This window comes from Orcinus orca, chromosome 13 (assembly GCF_937001465.1).
Source record: "Orcinus orca chromosome 13, mOrcOrc1.1, whole genome shotgun sequence".
NCBI classification, from domain to species: domain Eukaryota; kingdom Metazoa; phylum Chordata; class Mammalia; order Artiodactyla; family Delphinidae; genus Orcinus; species Orcinus orca.
In genome coordinates, this window is record NC_064571.1 from 71,916,771 (window position 1) to 71,938,474 (window position 21,704).

General features: G+C 38.2%; 1 protein-coding gene across 24 annotated transcripts in view; it reads left to right on the forward strand.

The window, feature by feature from the left end:
- DTNB (dystrobrevin beta) overlaps nt 1-21,704 on the forward strand; it is a 608,309-nt gene that overhangs the window by 372,071 nt on the left and 214,534 nt on the right. For 22 of the 24 annotated variants that reach the window (XR_007470747.1, XR_007470748.1, XM_049695723.1 and 19 more), the window contains exon 2: nt 17,205-17,272. The exons of the other annotated variants lie outside the window; for them this stretch is intronic. Coding sequence is in view for 20 of the 22 variants with exons in the window: in XM_049695723.1 (XP_049551680.1) it covers nt 17,206-17,272 (67 nt within the window). In the remaining 2 variants the exon portion in view is untranslated. The remainder of the gene's footprint in view (nt 1-17,204; nt 17,273-21,704) is intronic. 24 annotated transcript variants of the gene reach the window in all.

The following is a 21,704-nucleotide window of genomic DNA, read 5'->3' on the forward strand; positions in this document are numbered from 1 at the left end:
GCACATGGGCTCACTAGTTGTGGCTCGCGGGCTCTAGAGCGCTGGCTCAGTAGTTGTGGCGCATGGGCTTAGTTGCTCCGCGGCATGTGGGATCTTCCCGGCCAGGGCTCAAACCCGTGTCCCCTGCATTGGCAGGCAGGTTCTTAACCACTGTGCCACCAGGGAAGCCTTGTGTCTATAGTTTTGCCTTTTCCAGAGTGTCATATGGCTTGGATCATGCAGTATTCTAGGCTTTCAGACTGGTCTCTTTCACTTAACATTATGCCTTTACATTTCCTCTGTCTTTTCTTGGCTTGATAGCTCATTTCTTTTTATTGCCGAATAATATTTCATCATATGAAAGTGCCACAGTTTGTTTATCCATTCATCTATTGAAGGACATCTTGGTTACTTCTAGTTTTTGGCAGTTATGAGTAAGCTTCTATAAATATTCATGTGCAGGTTTTTGTGTGGACATAAGTTTTCAGCTTTCTTGGGTAAATACCTAGGAGCGTGATTGCTGGATCGTATGGTAAAGGTATCTTTAGCTTTGTAAGAAACTGCCTGTCCAATTTTGCATTCCCAATAATTTTAAAATTGTATATCCTAGCACCCTAAATGTACTTAAAAAAAAATCTTTGTCAGACTGTTCTGTAAAATTAAACCGCATCTGGTATGAATTTATATTCTAATTGTTGCTTTTGTTGGCTGTCTTTCTTAGCATTATACTTCTTTATATATATATATATATATTTTTTTTTTTGCGGTACGCGGGCCTCTCACTGTTGTGGCCTCTCCCGTTGCGGAGCACAGGCTCCGGACGCACAGGCTCAGCGGCCATGGCTCACGGGCCTAGCCGCTCTGCGGCATGTGGGATCTTCCCAGACCGGAGCACGAACCCGTGACCCCTACATCGGCAGGCGGACTCTCAACCACTGCGCCACCAGGGAAGCCCTCTTTATGTGTTTTGAAGTTTTGATTTACAGACTTATTTGAGGGTGAGTACTTTTGCTTTTGTTTCTCTTATTTATGTGCTCACCCTTCTCTGTGTGGCGATATTTCAGGTGCTTCCACTGATTGGACTCTAGTCAAGAAATCAGATATGATAATGGTCAGGGTCCTGCTCATTGAGGTAATTTGGGCTATTTTAGATCTGCTCACAGAGTGTGTGAATGTCTTGGTTCATTTCCTGGTCATGAGGCTGTGTTTTTATCTTCTCACTTTTCAGAGTCCAGAGCACCACATAAACCATAGTTCTAGGCAGAGACTGACAGCAGTACTTTTTCACTTCCTTTCAGCTCTAGCCTCATCCTTGGCTTTAAGCAGTGAATCTGGCTCAGATGTCTCCTGTTTCTCCACCTCTTTCACTCTGTCACTGTTGCCCTGAAGGAAGTATACACCTGCTTCTAGACTCAGAGTCCAGCAAGCCTGTAGCTTCAGTCCTGCTCACAGTTTTGTGTATCTGTTCTGTTTCTGATCCACGTGGAGGGTTGTCTTGTTTTTGAGCCTTTTTAGTAACTTAAAAAATATATTTAAACATATCTATTACTGTGTATTTGGAGCAGAGGGGATGCATTGAAGTGTTTACTTACTGGGCTGCTTTGACTAGAAGACTTAATTGACCAGGCTTCTTTCTAAACTTGATACCACTTATCTTGTTTTCTGTGTTATTGCAATGCCTAGACCCTCCAGTGCAAAAGTTGAATAGCAGTGATGATAATGGGCATTTTAATCTTTTTCCTGAATGGGAATGCTTCCAGTGTTTCACTGTTAGATATGATACTTACTAAAGGTTTCTGGTAGGTGTCTTTTGTCAATTTAAGGAGGTTTCCTTCTATTCTTGGTTTATATTTTTACTGGGTGTTGAATTTTATTGCTTTTTGGCATTTGTTGAAATTATCATTGATTTCTCTTTAATATGTTAAGAGTAGGACAGACCTTTCTGAGTTGCAGATAACTGAGAGAAACAGATACATTGTATTTGATTTACTTGTTAATACATTTTTAACAACCAAAAAATGAACTTTTAAAGAAAACACATTTTGATCTTGAATTTTTGTATATTAACAATATTACGTATAAGCTATATATTATAATATTATATATATATGCTATACATTATGGCATTTCAGCAATAATTAGGTTTGGACCAAATATTCCTGTAACTAAGCCTCACTATAATCCAATAGTGTACAGTAAAAAAAATTTTTTTTGGGCGGGAGTAACTTTAGGGACTCTATAAGGACTTTTTCAGTCCCTAACCATTCAGGCTTCTTCCTGGCTTCTTTTTCTAGACTCTTTACTCTCTCCTTTTAATTTTTATCTCTGCTTGCTCTGTCTCCTCTTGCCAGAGAGAGACTTTCTTCTGCAAGTAATAACAACTGTTATTTAGTGTGAGGCTACTGTATTCAAGAGATTTTCATAGATAATGGCTACACTGTAATCTTTACCACTGTGGAAGCTAGGTATGGTATCTCCAGTGTTTGGGTGAGGAAATTGAGCTCAGAGAAGTTAAAACTTGTTTAGGGCCACACAGCTAATCAGTGACAGGAGTGATATTTGAACCAGGTCCAACTTCAAAGCCCATATTCTTTCTATATGCTCTCTCTAAACAAGACTTTTATGTACCAAGTTCAACTTGGGTTTTGTTTTTTTGGCTTACCCACATGATTCCTGCGTGTGGTGATATGACCACTTTGTGTCTCCAATATGATTTGTGTGAAAATTTTCCTTTAGTCAGGTACTTCATTGCTTTTTACTGGTGTGACGTTTTACATGTCCTTGAGCAGTTTCTTAAAATGACTAAACCTTTTTTAACTGCACAAACAAAAATAGAATAAATAGTGTCATGGTTAAGCATGTGGGCTCCGGAGTAACCTATGTTGCTTGGACCTTGAGTTTATTTTCCTTTAACTTTTTAAATATTGTGAAATATTGGCCCTCAAAAAGGTATAGAGAATAAAAATTGTGAATACCTGTGTACACACCACTTAACTTAAGACACTAGGCTCCTTTTAAAGTTGAACCCCTACTGCTTCCCAGTTGTATTCTCCTCCCCTTCTGAGGGAACCACTATTCTGCATTTGATACTTTTCATTCTTGTACGTATTTTCATACTTCTATTACATATGTAAGTAGCCCTAAAATGTATATTGTTTTGCATTAAAAAAAACCCCTTTATATTAACAGTATTAATTATATCTTTTTATAACTTTATTTTTTTTTCTCTCAGTATTGTGAGACTTATCCATATGGATATATGTAGCTCTAGTGCATTTATTTTCTTCACTGAATAGGATTCTGTTATTGGGTATATCACAGTTTTATGTTTTTCTGTGGATTGGCAATTAATGTGTTCTGATTTTATTTGTTACTACAAATAATGCCGCTATTCTTGTCACGTCTCTTTGTGTACACATGCATGTTTTTTAGAGTGTGTACTAGGAGTAAACTACTGGTATGTGTGCCATGCACATCTTCAACTTCCGTGTGTATTGCTAAATTCCACTCTGAAGTAGTTTTCCAATTAACATTCACACCAGTGATGTGTGGCTTCTGTTCCTTCCCTGCCTTGTCACCCGTTGGTGTTTTAGGCTTTATAATTTTTACAAATCTGCTGGATGTACCATGCAATCTTATTATATTAATCTTACATGTTTTTCTGATTACTAATGAGTTTGAACATTGCTCCATGTTTTTATTGGCTCTTAAGTTTTCCTCTTCTGTGATTTGCTGGTTTTCATCATTTACCTGTTCTGTTGTGTTGTCTTTTTCAGATTGATTTATAATTTTAAAATACATTTTGGATGCTAATATTTCACATAGATGGCTTCAAAGTTCTTCTTCCAGTTTGTGGCTTCTCTTTTAAAACTTAAAAAAAAAATAGGATCTTTTGGTGCACTTAAGTTTTGGATTTGTGGTTTTAATTTATTGTTTATGAAATTTTACCTACAGACCACAGGCAGAAAAATTATCCTAGTGTCTTCACATATAGAAAGGTGGTATAATGGACCAGGGGTTAGGGGTTCTGGGTTTCTATTTCCATGCCTTTATTGTGAAGTACAACCATAGCCTGAGACTAGACATTTTATTTATTTGGATGTGCAAAATATGAGACCTGGGTATTTCCAAGCCCTTCCATTCTGATTCTCCATTGCTTTGCCTATGGTTTTTGTAGCTCATAATTAATCATTACTACCAACATGTTAACTGAAATTAAAGATATGAGAACTTAGAAATGAAATTTTGTTAACATCCAGGATTTTGGTATGAAGGCTGCATGCTGCGTATGTGATCAAAAAGAAATACAAATAATTTGATTTAGGTTGGAATACATTTAATTGGTCTTATTTTTTTCACTAATTCCAAAGTCATTTGAAAAAGTAATTCTTATATATCTTTTTAAAACACCGTTTAGGGTTTTTTTTTTTAACTATAACTATAGAAATAACTAACAAGGATACTTTTTTCCTGAAATATGACTATGAAAACTAAAGCTTTGTGTCATTTCAAGAATGTACTCTTTTCTTTATTGTTCATGTTTTTATAAATTTATTTATTTTACTTATTTATTATTTTTGGCTGCATTGGATCTTCATTGCTGTGCATGCGTGGGATTTCCCCAGTTGCGGCGAGCGGGGGCTACTCTTCGTTGCGGTGCGCGGGCTTCTCATTGCGGTGGCTTCTCTTGTTGCGGAGCATGGGCTCTAGGCAAGTGGGCTTCAGTAGTTGTGACACATGGGTTCAGTAGTTATGGCTCATGGGCTCTAGAGCACAGGCTCAGTAATTGTGGCGCATGGGCTTATTTGCTCTGCGGCATGTGGGATCTTCCTGGACCAGGGTTCGAACCCATGTCCCCTGCATTGGCAGGCAGATTCTTAACCACAGAGCCACCACGGAAGCCCAGTTCATATGGTTTTAATATTTGCTTATTAGGTAAGTAGTTTAGTATCTTTGCTTAGAACTAAAATTTCGTCTTTATGAACTAAGCAGCCCATGGCAGGTTTTAGGAAAAACTATGAGGTTTGTCTTTAGCAGACTAGAGGTGTCTGTTTCTCCTTTTTGTGCCTTACTTTCCCCCAGTTTTCTTCCTTCCTTCCTTCCTTTTTTCTTTTGGCTGCGACATGTGACTTGCAGGATCTCAGTTCCCTGATCAGCGATTGAACCTGGGCCATGGCAGTGAAAGTGCTGAGTCCTAACCACTAGACCACCAGGGAACTCCCCTGCCCCAATTTTCTTATATTCTATTTTCTGATTCCTTGGGCACACGGCGTTTCTAGCTCTTTTACCGCCTTTCAATTTTGTTAAAACCCTTTCTCTATTCCAGACTTTTTTTTTTTTTTTTGGCTGCGTTGGGTCTTTGTTGCTGTGCACGGGCTTTCTCTAGTTGCGGCGAGTGGGGGCTACTCTTCGTTGCGGTGTGCGGGCTTCTCATTGCGGTGGCTTCTCTTGTTGCGGAGCACGGGCTCTAGGCACGTGGGCTTCAGTAGTTGTGGCACACGGTCTCAGTATTTGTGGCTCGTGGGCTCTAGAGCACAGGCTCAGCAGTTGTGGCGCACGGCCGTAGTTGCTCTGCGGCATGTGGGATCCTCCCGGACCAGGGCTCGAACCCGTGTCCCCTGCATTGGCAGGCAGATTCTTAACCACTGCACCACCAGGGAAGTCCCTCTATTCCAGATTTAAAATGTTGTAAATGATTGATAAAAAAGTATTTTCTCTTCTTCCAGCTTTATATTTTTATACTTTTAAGTAAATCAGAAAAACTGTAAATTAAGGAAAAAGAGTCTTGCCAATAGAATTCTAGTCTAGGCATCATTCAAGAGGGTAGTTACATAATAATATCAATAATAATAATAATAGCAGCTAACATTTATTAGGCTCTTGTTTTGTGCCAGGCATTGTGCTAAATGCTTTACATAATTTATTTAACAGTTACCACAGGGGATTCCTGGTTAGGACTATGCGCTTCCACTGCAGGGGGCCTGGGTTTGATCCCTGGTTGGGGAACTAAGATCCCGCTAGCTGCCAGTCAAAATCAAAAACACCAGTTACCACAGCCCTGGGAGGTTGTATTTGCTATTCAGAACTCTGTAGTAATGGAGTGCAGTCACTGAATATTTTTTATTGGAACGTAGAGAACTTTTTCAGATTTGTAAAATCAAACAAACAAACCAAAAAACCCAATCTCTAGGGCTTTACCAATGTTTACTTTCCCTGGCTTTTTTTTTTTTTTTTTTTTTTTTAATCTGAAAGAGAAGAGAAAAGAAAAGAAGTATTAGGGGAAGGATAGTTGAGAATTTTCCTGAAATAAGCAAGGAAGTTAGTTCTCTTATAGGGGAGTTTGATTAGTTCCAGTTAAGAACGTGTTAGTGACAAGCACAGTGATCTCTGACTTCTGAATTTAAGGAGCATCCAGAGAAAAACTGACAGGAGTTTTGCTGGCAGAAAATGAACTTACACAAGAAGTTTTGACACCTAGGTGCTTTGAAGTAACTAAGAGCTGGAAGTTAAGACATTAACAAAAAGATTCAGGGGAAGTGAGGGTTACTTAACACTTAGGTGTAGTATAGAGACTTTCTGGAAACATTTCTAGAGCCTGCTTTCTTTCCTTTAGTCTTTACTGTGGGATTTACTTAACTTCTGCCTGCAGACTTAGTCTAGCTCTGGAACACATTGCTTCCCTGACAGGGCTAATGAGGGTCCAGACGTTTTGCTGCACTAGCCTCCTGACCCTGTTTAACTGTGACCTAAGGTCTGCGCAGCACCAGGGCTTGGGGACCTGTATTCTTTCCTGAGTCCTGGAGTCGTCGTGTTTGCCCTGGAGGGGGTGATGTGGCACAGTGGAAAGAGAATAGGCTTTATTGTCAGATTGGTTGCCTACTCCACGAATTACTAGCTTTGGAATGTTAGGCCAAGTTAACTAACCACTTAGGCTCTAAATTTCCTCATCTGATTCTGCCATTCACATTCCTTATTTGCTCCTCAAGCCTAGCTCAGTCTCATCTTTTCATTCTAGTTTTTTTTAAGAGTAATGGTTTCCAAAGTGGGAGGCGTGCAAAATGATCTTCTAGGCAGGGAATAACAAGAAAAAAAAAAGGGCAATTAACTTTACTAATATTTAAATCATAGTTTGACACTTTACTCCGTCTGTATGTCTGATGATATACATCAGGTACGGAAAGTGAGGTAACCTGAAGGGAGGATCATGGGCACGCCACAACCTGGAGGGGCCGACAGTGTGAGCCTCCTTATTTGTTTGCTTACATTCTATTTGGGCATACTACAGTTAACCTCTACCTGGTTTAGGGATCTTTCAGATTATATTATCTGATTTGCATGAAATGAAGCTTGCTGAATGAATAGACAAAGGGTTTAAAAAGATTCCTGCAAAGAACCTGCGGATTGAAGTTTCAGATTCAACTGAAGACTGAAGTGCTAATGCAAGGACACATGAACAGCAGGAAACAAACGGAGCTGGTACTTCTATTTATATTAGGAGCTTGTTTTCAGTCACATGCAAAGTACAAAACAATAATGGTCTAAGCAGATTGAAAAGGAATCACTAAAAAAAACCCCAAAAAAACCCTTAACATTGTTAAAAATACTATTTGATGTATGGGTTTATATATACCATTGAGTATATTGGGCCTTAAGGTATTTGCTTAATGATATTATGAGGCTAATATGGTCAGTTGAGATATTTTAAACTGAAGCATTCCGAATATGAAGACAAACTTACTGAGCTTTTTTCGGTGATGATTATAGTTGTGTGCTAATTAATATCTTTTATTTTTTTTGCCTGTGTCGGGTCTTGGTTGCAGCATGCGGGCTCTTCGTTGTGGCGTGCGGGTTTCTTTCTAGTTGTGGCTCAAGGGTTTCTCTCTAGTTGTGGCACGCGGGCTCCAGAGCGTGTGGGCTCTGTAGTTTGAGGCACTTGGGCTCTAGGTGAGGCGCGTGGGCTTAGTTTCCCCAAGGCATGTGGGATCTTAGTTCCCCGACCAGGGATCAAACCCATGCCCCCTGCATTGGAAGGCGGATTCTTTACCACTGGACTACCAGAGAGGTCCCTGATTAATGTCTTAAAATTTTATTAACTTAATGATATATTTTTGGAAATTTCTTTGGAGATTTCTTACTTCAGGAGTAAAAGACAAAAAGCCATAAACTTTTCTTCTTCCCGTTTTAGTAAAACTGGCTGAAATAATACATAGACAAAAATAACAATTTTAGTTTGGTGACAAACTAAAAATCCATCCTTTGTTAGCAATACTGTTGGCATACTCGTAGAAGACATTGCTGAGGTTTTGAAATAATAAATATTATACCAAGTTATGGAGTTTGTGAGCGTTTCTGTATATTTCGATAAAAGTTTAGAGGTTATGGTTTTTGGTGTAGTCCATTTTAATAATAAAATGTATGGAGACCTGCCTCTTTAACCCTCCAGACCACTAAAGGAAAGGTTTACCAGAGAATATACTCTAATGACTTAAAATTTTATTATGAAATAGGGCATATAAAGCATAAAGAATAGTAGTACAGTGTACCCAGAACCCAGCCTAATAAATAAATCATAGCTAATAGAGTTGGTATTCCTCTGCAGTCACATTATTCTACTTCCACCTCCAGAGGACTTTGCTTTTCTGAATTTGGTGATGCATGTTTTATGTGCACTTGTAAAGAATTTGTATTTTGTCATTATTGGGTGGGTTGTTCCACAAATGTCAATTAGATCTAGTTGGCTGATGGTGAAGTTGAGTCCTTCCATATTCATCTCGACTTGCTACGTGTATTGATCATAGAAGAGTGTTGAAGTCTCCAAGTATAAGTGGATTTGTCTCTTTCTCCTTTCAGTTCTATCAATTTTTGCTTATTTTAAAGCACTGTGGTTAGGTACAGAGACATTTAAGATTATGTCTTATTAAAGAATTCTGTATGTTACAGGCCCAACAATACAATTTTATTGTTTTATCTATATTGTATTGTATTGTTTTATCTATATTGTATTAAAAAGCAATTGTTTTTTAAGTCAGTTAAGAGAATAAAGGAGAATAAATATGTAATTGTACTGTCTTTAAAAAAATGAACTTTACTTTTTTAGAACAGTTTTAGATTTACTGAAAAATTGAACAATAATAGTTTCTATATGTATCCTACACCCTGTTCCCTCTATTATTAGCATCTTACATTAGTATGGTTCATTTCTTGCAGTTAATGAACCAGTGATGATACATCATTATTAACTAAAATCCATACTTTCTTCAGATTTCCTTAGCGTTTACCTAATGGCCTTTTTCTGTTCCAGAATCCCATCTAGGATACCACATTACATTTAGTTGTCCTCTCCTTAGACTTCTCTTGGGTTTGCCAGTTTCTTGGCTTTTTCTGGTCAAGTTTTTGATGAAACTTGACACTTCTGAGGAGTATTGGTCAGGTATTTTGTAAATTTCCCTCAATTGAGATTTGCCTGATGTTTTCCTCATGATTAGATGGGGTTTATGGGTTTTGGAGGGGAAGACCACAGAGGTAAAATGCCATTTTCATCACATCGTGTCAAGGGTCCATACTGTCAGCATAATTTATCACTGTTGGTGTTGTACTTGATCACCTAGCTGAGGTAGTGTTTATCAGGTTTCTCCACTGTCAAGTTATTTCCCCCTCCCCCTTCACCTCTTTGGAAGGAAGCCACTGTGTGCAGCTCACACTTAAGGAGGGAGGAGTTATGTTCCACCTTCTTCAGGGCAGAGTCTCCATGTCAATTATTTGGAATTTTTCTGTACAGGATATTTGTCGATTCTTCATTCTCATGTATCAGTATCAACTTAAGGATATTTAATACTACTTTATTTTGTTGCTGAAATTTTTCCCACTTTGGCCATTGGGAGCTCTTTCAGTTAGCCTCTGTGTCCCTTTGATATACCCCTATCATATGGTTTTGTTCCTCCCAGGACTTCTTTACTTTCTATACTACAAGATGCTCCAGGCTCATTGTGTATATTTCTTGCCTCAGGCATTTCTCAGAGGAGCCCTAGTTCCTTTTATTGAAGAATGGTGGTATAAACAAAAATTTGGCCACTAAATGTGCTGAGTGCTTTGGGATACTTTTGTTTCTAGGCCCTCTCAGTTGACAGAGCAAGGACATGTGTATGTGTATACTAATGCATATACACATACCTACAAATGCTTTTATATGTAACTATCCATATATCTATATTGAGTAAACCATGAAGGTATACTGATGTCTCCAATTGTAATCCATTCCATTACCACCTGGATCATTATAGCTTCTCACCTTGCTTATCTGTAACCTCACACTTCACCATCTGCCATCTGTTTACTTAATTGTTCAGTTATGCATACATGCATAGCAGTATTAGAATTCTTAACCCATAACCTGTGGGAAACCAGAGTACAGTACTTATATATATTTTATTTTGCCTTTAGTTTTAACAGACTCTGTTCACTTCCAGAGTTACTTAGGTTACTATACTTTCCCCCCACTGTTCAGTGAGGCTGTTTCATACATTTGTAATACAGTTAGATTGTTTTGTTATATTCTCCATTTCATTCTGGGGTTGTTTGACCCCCTAAAGGATTAAAAAAAATTTTTTTTACATACATTAAGGTTCACTCTGTGTTGTAATTTTCTTTGGTTTTCACAAATGTGTAGTGTCAGTGTCCACCATTACAGTATCATATGGAAGTTTTATCACCCTAAAACTTCCCCTGTGCTTCACCTATTCATTCCTCTTCCCTTCTTCCCAAATCTCTGGCAACCACTGATTATTTTACCATTTGTATTGCTTTGTTTTTTCTAGAAGGTCATAAAATTGGAATCATATAGTATGTAGCCTTTTCAGACTGGCTTTTTTCATTTAGCAATACACATTTAAGCTTCAGGTTTTTTCATGGCTTGATAGCTTATTTATTACTGCTGAATAATATTCCATTTATGAAAGTAGTAGTTTCTTTATCTGTTCACCTATTGAAGGGCATCTTGGTTGCTTTCAGTATTTGGCAGTTGTGAATAAAGCTGGTATAAACATTTGGGTGCAAGTTTTGTGTGAATATACATTTTCCACTTAGTTGGTTAAATACCTAGTGCAATTACTGAATTGTATGGTAAGACTATGATTAGTTTTGTAAGAGACTGCAAAACCGTTTTCCAACCAGGCTGTCTGTGCATTCCCACTAGCAATGGATGAGAGTTCCTGTTGCTCTACATTCTTGTCATCATTTGCTATTGACAGTTTTTTGGATTTTAGCCGTTCTAATAGGTGTATAGTGGTATCTCGTTGTTTTACTTTGTAATTTCCTAATGACAAATGCAGTTGAACCTCTTTTCATATGCTTACCATCTGTATAATTTCTTTGGTAAGGTATCTGTTCAGATCTTTTGATCATTAAATTTATTTATTTATTTTTTGGCTGCGTTGGGTCTTCGTTGCTGCGCATGGGCTTTCTCTAGTTGCGGCTAGCGGGGGCTGCTCTTCGTTGCGGTGCACGGGCTTCTCACTGTGGTGGCTTCTCTTGTTGCGGAGCACGGGCTCTAGGTGCGCGGGCTTCAGTAGTTGTGGCACTCGGGCTGAGTAGTTGTGGCTTGAGGGCTCTAGAGCACTGGCTTAGTTGCTCTGCGGCATGTGGGATCTTCCCGCACCAGGGCTCAAATCTGTGTCCCCTGCATTGGCAGGCGGATTCTTAACCACTGCACCACCAGGGAAGCCCTGATCATTTTAAAATTGGGCTGTTTTCTTATTGTTGAGTTTTAAGAGTTCTTTTCATAATTTGAATACAAGTTCTTCATCAGATATGTGTTTTGAAAATATTTCTTTCACTCTGGGGCTTGTCTTTTCATTCTGTTCATAGTATCTTTTGCAGAGCAGTTAATTTTGATAAGATGCAGCTTATCAATTTTTCCTTTCATGAATCGTGCATTTTTTCAGTTTGACCTTGGGCTTGTGTCATTAAATAATCTTTTCTAGGAACCTAACAGTTTCAGCTCCTTTCAGATGGAAGAAACTTTGCTTACATTCTCATTGCTAGGACTCTCGTCTTCTTTCATTTTGTAGACTAAAGCTGTACTCTGGTTCTTCTTCGTTTTTTTAATTTTACTTTAAAGATGTTAACTGTTGCATTGTTCGCAGAAGTAGATAGTTGGAAATAATTGTCAACAGTCAAGGCTTGGATGAATGATCGTGATAAAATTCCATTCTGTCATTCAGAATTGTGGTTTTGAAGAGTATTCAGTGACATGGAAAGGTGTTCAAATATATTGTTAAAGTTTTCCCCCACCTTTTTTGAGCTATAATGACAAATAAAATTGTATATGTTTAAAGTGTACAACATAATTTGATAAATGTATACATTGTGCAGTCATTACTGCAATTAAGTTAATTAGCTCATTCTTTTTTGTGTGTGGCGGTGGTGGTTTAAGATCTACTCTCTTAGCAAATTTCAGATATACAGTAGAGTATTATCAACTACAGTCACCATGCTGTGCATTTGATCCCCAGGATTTATTCATCTTGTAACTGAAAGTTTGTGTGCTTTGTATTTCCCCGTTTCTCCCACCCGCCAGCCCCTGGCAGCTACCAATCTACTCTGCTTCTATGATGAGTTTGACTTTTTTTGGTATTATTAGATTCCACATATGAGTGAGATTACATAGTATTTGTCTTTTCTCTGTCTGGCTTATTTCACTTTGTGTTCTGATTATTTTTAATTGGGTGGAATGAAGCCCCTAAGTAGGGTGATCAGGATCCTGTGAAGATCAAACGCGTTTGAATAAATGTACCTAGTAGATTTCACAGGATGAACCACAGGAAGAAGGGGTTGCAGAGTCCTGAGATCACGGAGTCAGAGAATTTTATTTGTACATTCATGTGGACAAAGATTTTTGGCAGTTGAAATGGGAAAAAAGGGTGGATGTGAGAGTGATTATGAGGAAGGAAATGGCAGTGTTTGAAATCAGAGTTAGTATGTGAAGTGAATGATAAGGAGGTGTTGGTTACTTCTAGATTATGAGGCTCAGAAAAGGCAAAGTGCCAGGAGTCCAAGTGGAAGGAAGAAGAGACATGTGTTTACGTTCATGTAACTTTTGATCTTTAAAGTTATATCAGGAAGACAAGGACGTAATCAGGTGTGGTAGTAGGGTCAGATCTTTGTTGAGTGTGGACTGTTAAAATCATAATTACAAAGATGGAGGTATGAGGATCCATGGAGCACTGGAATGGAGTCATGCTAAGGCCTGGGGAAATCATTTATAGTAATCTTAATTTATGTGTACCCCATACATTTGGATTTTATGAAATCTGAACTATAAGCTTGGTTGAAATGAAAAGACTTAATATTTTAGTTTGAGTTCTATCAGAAGCTGACTCTCAGACAAGGATTTGCGTGCAAGTATTTTGTTTTGGAGGTTATCCCTGCAAACATCAGCAGGGGACCGGGAGGTGAGATGGGGAAGGGAAGTTAGCAGATAAGGGTTTTGTTATCAAGCAAGTTACCACTGTGGGTGACAGAAGCTTATTCCCACTGGGGAACTCTAGGAGCCTGTGTAAAACATGTCCTCAGATTTATACCCTTTTAGGAGGCAAGGTAGGTAGAATATATACCAACTAAGTCAATCATTGGTTAAGACTGTTTCTAGGGAGTGGTAAATTTATAGCATTTCAGGCCTGACATGCAAGGAACAAAATGGACTTCAGAGGTCAGAGAAAGCCTCGTTTCTCTGTTTAAACAGACAAACAAACAAACAAAATGCAGATGCTGTCAGTCAGTATAGAAGGATTCAGTAAAGGCCAGGAGATATGGGGAAGGGGAACACCCTATTAACTGTTTCCTTAATACTTGCTCTGCAGTTCCAGCATCTCCAGTTCATTTTCTCCAGGCCACCAAAACCCGCATGCCCAGCTTAAATGAGCCAGTCTAGTGGCATATTAGGACTGGCGCCAGGTGTCCTTTTCAGAATATTAAATCCTGGGTCATGGGTTGAGTACCGCCATGGCAACAAACTTTGTCTTACTTTACACTTGGCTCAAGTTCAGCACTCTCAAGGTCCATTCCCAGGTATGTTCTTCCAGTTCCTGTTAGTGCATATCGTCAGGTCCAGCAGCTGTTTTGATGAATCAGCCCTTTTCCATCCAAAGCAGGGACAGTACCTTCCCTTTCTGATGACGTAAGACTTGACCCTAGTTATTAGCGTAGAAGCAGTGAGGGAGGTAGAAACAGATCCTGAGGAGGGTCAGCATCTTTCTAGGCATGCATCTCAGATGAGAACTTTGCATAGTCTTTAGGCAGAGGAGACTGCCCTTGTAGCAAGAGCAGAGAGCCACTTCTTCAGGCCTATAGGGTTCAGGGGAATCTTGGCTGGACTATGAATTCAGTCTTCTTTGTTAAGCTGCCTACTTTCATAAACAGAATTTGAGCCTGATTTTTAGCACAATCTGCTCTCAAGTTGTGGGAGCTGAGGGTTCCTTAAAAAGTGCTGCCATGGAGGTCTCTGGCTCTTATAGCATGCTCTGAGTTGGTACTTGGCTGATTTAAGCCTTGACATTTTCTTTCTTCTGTGCATCCGTCCTAGTTAACAAAAGCTCAACCATTTAATTGTCTTTAAAATTCTCAGTCCTCCTGTCTCTCTCAAATGCTAAAGCTATTGTATAAGCCAATTATCTTCTTCTACCTGTGTCCCTTACTAGCTCCACCACTTCATGAGTCTTAGTACTATCCATGCAGCAGCACACCAGGGGTTCTCACCAAGCTACTTACTACCAGCACTGGGATCCTTGTCATCTGTTGGCGAGTGATCCACTTACAGAATTCATCTTGAAGGTCTGTTTTACAGGATCAAATCTGTCTTATTTTGGGTTACCCTAGAAGCAAATGCTCTATAAGGACTCAAATGCAAATTAAAAAAAAATTGTTTTTTTTTAGATCCTAGGAAATACTGGTAGAAGAGCGGAGAAGTAAGACAGAGAAGAAAGTAGCTAATAAAGGATTTCTTATCAGGCACCATGGGAAAGCCAGACGTGTAGTAATGCAATATTAATTACTATTGCTTTAGGTTGGGTTGGCATGCTTTTACTTAAAGGACCAGATGGTAATTATTTTAGCCGTTGCATGCCAGATGCTCTCTGTTGAAAACACTCGACTCTGCCGTTGTAGCATGAGAGCATCCTTAGACAATACATAAACGAATAGGTTTGGCTGTGTTCCAGTAAAACTTTATTGGCAAAAACAGGTGGCAGGTCAGATCTGGTCCAGGTACTATAGTTTCTCTAGCGTGCTCTCTTGCTTCCAATGCCACAGTAATCACACATGCAGATGTGGGCTCTGAAGTGGCATCGGCAGTACTTGTAGTTTCGTGGTCATCCAGATGATCTAAAATATGTTTATATTAATTTTTTTAAAGATTAATCTGGAAATAAGGACAAAATTAAGAAAACTGTAATGAAAAACTTAGGGATCTCCAGGAATTCATAATTCTACTTTGAGAAAAAGTGATTTAAAGAAATAGCAAAAGTAGAAGTATATAATAATTGATATATATTATAAAGGACATTATGATTCTCTGTTTTAATCTGTGTTTAGCATTTAAAATTTGTATTACCCAGTGGGAGACCAAGTTTGGGGACAGGGAGGAGGCTTTTGAATATCTTTGTTTCATTATAATTATAGGCTCCTGGTACCAACTCTTGTTTTTTTCTCTAGGACCTAGATTTCATTAGATGTTTGCTGTTTCTGGTTGCTTTTTCTTTGGCTTACTTTCTTTCCGTTTAAAACTGTTTCCTCTTGGGGGCAAATTGTTAGGTAACCATCATGTACATTGAAGCCTATTTGGTAACATTTCAGTGATCTAGGAAAGGGATAGTTTTTTTTTTTGTTTGTTTTTTTGTTTGTTTTTTTTTTTTTTGGCCGTACACGGGCCTCTCACTGTTGTGCCCTCTCCCGTTGTGGAGCACAGGCTCCGGACGCGCAGGCTCAGCTGCCATGGCTAACGGGCCCAGCCGCTCCGCGGCATGTGGGAACTTCCCAGACTAGGGCACGAACCCACGTCCCCTGCATCGGCAGGCGGACTCTCAACCACTGCGCCACCAGGGAAGCCCGGAAAGGGATAGTTTTAATGATCAAAATATTAATTGCAGAATGGTAAGGAATATATTTACATTATAAATTTTCTTTAGGATATATTTATAACTAAACTTTCAGCAGGCACTTTGCTTTAATAGATATGTAATTTGTGTAGTCACCATTTAATTCGTGATTCTGACGTATTCGACAATGTTATATAAATCACTCCATGATTTACAGCAGTTTAATCTTCTTAGGGATATTTAGCTTATGCTATTTGTTTAGATATTTTTTTCTTCATAGAGTAAGGCGAAGTTTGGCTGAGATGTCACAGATTTTGCATCAGTAGGGTCCATGCAATGGGCTATTGTGTTCTAGCTTTTTAAGCATAAAGATTTGAAAATATGCATCTAGAGGCAAAAATTATGAAAGAAGTTTAATGAAAGGGTTGGGATTCTACTCTACCGCTTCTGAGTTGTGTGTCCTTGAGCAAGTTAGTGTTCTTTTCTAGGCATCTGTTTCCTAATCTGTAAAATGGGGATAATAATAATGCCAGCACCCAGAGTTGTTGGGAGGATTAAATGAGATAATGCATGGAAAGAGTTTTTTCTTAAACAAAGTGACTGGCATAGCCAAAGTAATGTGATTAAAAACTTATATTTAGGAGTTGAGTTTGTGGATGAATACCTTTTTTGTTTAATACTTTTTAATATAAAAGATTCTATTTATACCTTTTATGTATAAGCTAATTATCCTGATGTTCTTTATTATAGCCTTTCATTATAATTATTACCTAAATTATCTTTAGTAACATGTTTATCTATGTAAAGCAGTAGGAATATGGGGAAAATGTCTCAACTAATCCAGGACTCTGCAGAGAAAACAAAGTTAGAAATAAGACGTGGCCCCATATTTTCAGCACAGGAAGCAAGTGTTATGAGCTCATTTAAGTATTGACTTTATAATATTTTAGAAGCTATCAAATAAAGGGACAACAGTTTGTTTTTTTCTGTATCAGGCTTCTACTTTATTTTTACTGATATCCTTTTAATGTATGCATACACAGCTTGGTTTCTTGTACCTCTTCACAACAGACTGATAAGCACTTGGTGGAATTGTCAAATTACACATTGGTTTATTGTATCCTTCTTTGTCTCTAGGATGATTGAGGAAAGTGGGAACAAGCGGAAGACCATGGCAGAGAAGAGGCAGCTGTTCATAGAAATGCGTGAGTCCTGAGTGCTTCTGGAATCCTGTTTGTATGTGTGGGAATGTTTTTTTTTTTTTCCCCGATCAAGTCATAGCATTAATCATAAGTTTTATGTTACAGGCTTTAGAAAGGGAAGAATGGGAGTTAAAGAATCGTGCAGTTGGAGGACACCAAGCCAGAGCATATATTTTAATTGAATTGACTTGAATTGCTTTCTTCAAGGTCATAAATAAAAAGGCAGAAATGTTACCTAAAATATCTGTGAGTTTAAAGCATGCCAGTCAATTTAGACTTCTTGCTGTAACTCCATTGTTACCATGAGATTGCAGGTGGTGATAGATAATTAATACATTATATTGTGTAAATTACCTTACACTAGATAAAGATTCTAAGGTAGCAAGGACTAAGTGTTAGGAAACACTTAGAGCTGTAAGAAAAAGTAAAAGCAGGAATGTGTACTTTGGTATATTACTTTACTATATACCCTTTGAAATCTTCTGTTAAAAAATTCTTATATTGATGTATTCTTATTTATTCTCATATATTCCTATATTCTTATATGTTTCTTATATGAAACTCAAAGAAAAAGATGGCCAGGAAGAGTAGGCAGTTCTCAGTATTTGAAGGATTGTTTTGTTTTGCGATTGCTTGTCTGTGTGACCTTGACCAGTGCGTTCACACTTGGTGGACCTCAAATTCCTTAGCCAGGAAATAAGGTTATTAGTTTGTACCAATGATTGTGAAACCTTTTAAAAGCACTGTGCTCCTTACAAGGACCTTCAACATGAGTGTCATAAAATTCGTTCTGCTTGGCTGAAGCCGGGGGTTGTGGGGGGTGTGGAGGGGTGGGGGAAGTAGGAGTCAGCTTGAGATGGCCCTTGAGGTAGTTGCAGAATTCTAGAATTCTACCTACCACAGAGTGAAAATCAGCAGATCAAGTCTCAGAAGACCCTTCCAACTATCAAGCTATTTTAAGTCTTTAGAGTCTTAGTAATGGGAGGCAGAGTTTGAGTCAACTCAGACCTACGTTGTCCTGCCAGGCATAGCCTAGATAACTGTTCGTTAAAGGAGGAAAAGAAGTTTTTGGCATTGGTTAGGCAGTCGGTCTGGGTGACCTTGAAGGACTTTTGTAGCTCTGAGTCGCTAACTGCTAGTCATCTAAGCCAGACAGCTTGGAGTCACTTCTCTCCACCTCACCTTTCACCTCCAAGGAAATGGCAAAGTGCAGCTGAGTGTTCCCTCAAAAGTGAGTCTTGAATCTGTCTGTTCCTCATACCATGATGGTGTTGAATCCAGGCTCTGCAGTCAGACTGCCTGGGTTTGGATCTAGGCTCCCTCACTTCCTGGCTGTATAACCTTGGGCAAGTTACCTTCTCTCTCTGTGCTACAGTTTCTTCATCCATAAAATGGGAATTGTACCTACTTCATAGAACTATCATGAAGATGAAATGAGATAGTGTGACTAAAGCACTTAGCACATTCCTTTCCCAGATAAGTAGTTATTTAATGTGGCTGTGTTTTTTTTTTAATTCCTTTTTTTTTATTGTGGTAAAATATTCATAAATCATATTTATTTTAACCATTTATAAATACGCAGTTCAGTGGCATTAAGCTGTGTTTATTATTAATATTTTTATCCTTGTTACTTTTCTAAACTAAAACAGTTGGTTTCTGATCCTTTCCTTCAGTCTTGACACTCTCAAATCGGTGATCTCTGATGCTGCCAGACTGAACCCAGATTTATTCTAGGTTACTTGCTTCTTAAAACCCTTCAGGGCTCGTCATCACGGTCCTGAGAAAGCCCAAGCTCCGCAGTGTGCCAGATGAGGCCCTTCTGGACTCTTTTTCTTGGTTCCCAGTTTCCATCACATGCCTTGTGTGTCACTTCCCAGCAGTTCTGAACTGGCTTTCCCCAAGATAGATCGTGTTTTCCATATCCCTGTGCTGTTGCTTATGGGGTTGCCTTCACCTTCATCTGGCTTGTTGTTCCTGCCTACCCTTCCAGACTCAGCAAAAGGACCATCTTTTCATTTAATTTTTAACACATTTACTGAGAATCTGTTACATTCCGGGCACCATTCTAGGTGCTAGGATTATAGGGGAGAACAAAACACAGTCCCTGACTTCACTCATACCACTTACATTTTAAAAGGGAAACTGACAAAAATGGAAACCAAATGAATAATAATTCCTCATACTAAGAATTACCTGGGGTGCACTCACATGGGCATGTGAGAGAGCATGACTGGGGTAGATATTTGAAGTAGAAATTGGGTATTCTGCAAAGAATTGGGTTTACTACTTAGTGAATGCTATCACTGACACACTAACTTCATATAAATTACCATTCCCTGTAACAAACTCAAGGATATGAACAGTCTGGGAGATGTTTGGTGGGTATGGCTTCTTGAGCCTCCTCTATTTCTTCACAGGAGGTATTGCATTGGTGGCAGTGGTATCTGCTGTGGGAAGCCCCACTCTCATTTCCAGCATCACCCCAAATCTGCGTTATAATTACTTTCTGAGGATGCAGAAATCACCATTTGCCAGCCTTATGACTTGGCCCTGTCATCTAGGTATTGGGTTGATTTTAGTATGTCAGTTTTGAATCCAATGATCTTTCTCCACTCTTTCATTAGTCTTAATGGTTAGTTTAGACTTCTGCTTAGGTAGGTAACTACATGTACATCATTTTTTAAAAAGACTATTTGTTTAGAGCAGTTTTAGGTTCATAGCCAAATGAAAGAGGAAGGAACAGAGCTATCTCATATATACCCCCTGCCCTGGCACATGCATTGTCTCCCCCACTATTAGCACCCACACCAGAGTGGCACGTCCATTACAACTGATGGACCTACACTGACACATCATAATCACTCAAAGTCTATGGTTTACATTAGGGTTCATTCTTGGTGGTGTACATTCTATGGAACTGCATTATTTTTAAAGAAAGGCCATTTTGACTCTTATTTTTGCAATCCTTATACCTCTTTTTCATGACCTACTGTACTGGTTAGGACCTCAGATATTGTATTTAAGAGTTGGGAAGATAGCAGGCATTCTTGTCTTGTTTTTGACTTGAATGGGAATGGATGTAATATTTCACTATTAAAATGATATTTGTTGTAGGTTTTGTACCCTTCACCAGGTGAAAGATCTACTTTTCTGTCCTAATTTACCAAGAGTTATTACTGTTATTTTCTTTAAATCACGAATGAGTATAGAATTTTATCAGTTGTTTTCTGCTTCTCTTGAGATGATACAGTGACATATAATATATTTCTCCTTAACATACATAGTTCTGGGGCCAGCAGTCTTTTTCTTAAAGAGCCAGAAAGTAAATATTTTAGGATTTGCAGGCCATATGATGAGTTCTCTGTCATAGCTACTCAACTCTGCTGTTGTAGCATGAAAGCGGTCATAGGAGTTTAATAGTTTAGATAGCTTGTGTTTTTTATCTTGTGTTACCTTTACTGTTGTGCCTTTCAGTAGTATTCTTAAGCCTTTCTATTTTTAGACAGTATCTTTTAATTTCCTATTTTGAACAGTGATGAAATCAGTTTGTTCTTTCTTTGCTTAATATTTTATCTTCTGGACTCTAAGCACCATGAAAGTAAGAATCACATGTATTTATCATGGTAGCCCCAGCAATTCAATAAGTATTTATTAAAGGAGGAGTAGACTAAATTACGTACAAATAATTTGATCGTTTACGATTTTTACATGATGTAACATTACTAAGAAAAAGGAAGGGTGATAATCTCTCGACTCTGGTGCCAAAGTAAAAACTTTCTAGATGAGTCTGCAAAATACTTGATGCCAGGCCTCCATGCCCAGAGATTCCAGAATTTTTCCTTTTCCAGAATTTTGTCACTTTTATTGGTCTTCTCAAGGGACTTTGGCTTTATTGGTCCTCTCTATGTATCTTTGTTTTCTGTGTCATTATTTCATGCTATTACGTGGTTTATTATTTTCTTCTTTCTACTTTAGGCAGTTGTATTTTTCTTTTTCTAATGTAGGCCATTTATTTTCAGACTTTTTTCTTTCTTAGGTAAGCATTGAAGAATATACTTTTTCGTGATTTTCTATTTTTGTATTACATGTGTTCTGATATATACTATTTTCATTATCAGATCTCTGTGTTTTCTAATTTCTGTTGTAGATTAATGAGAAGTATCCTTTTAAATTCGTAAATGAATGTCTGTTTTAATAATAAAGATATTTAGCTTAATGGGATTATGGGTCAGGGAGTGAGGGATTTTCTAGAATCTTTGTATTTGTTGATATTTGTATGTTTTTCTAAATATTCCATGAGTGCTTGAAAATCATGTGTATGATTTCTGTATTATCTAGATCAAGCTCATTATGTTTTACTAAAATCTTTTTGTCTTTTCTGATTTGACTGCTTGATCTTAATTACTGGAAGATGTTAAAAATCTCTGCTTTGATC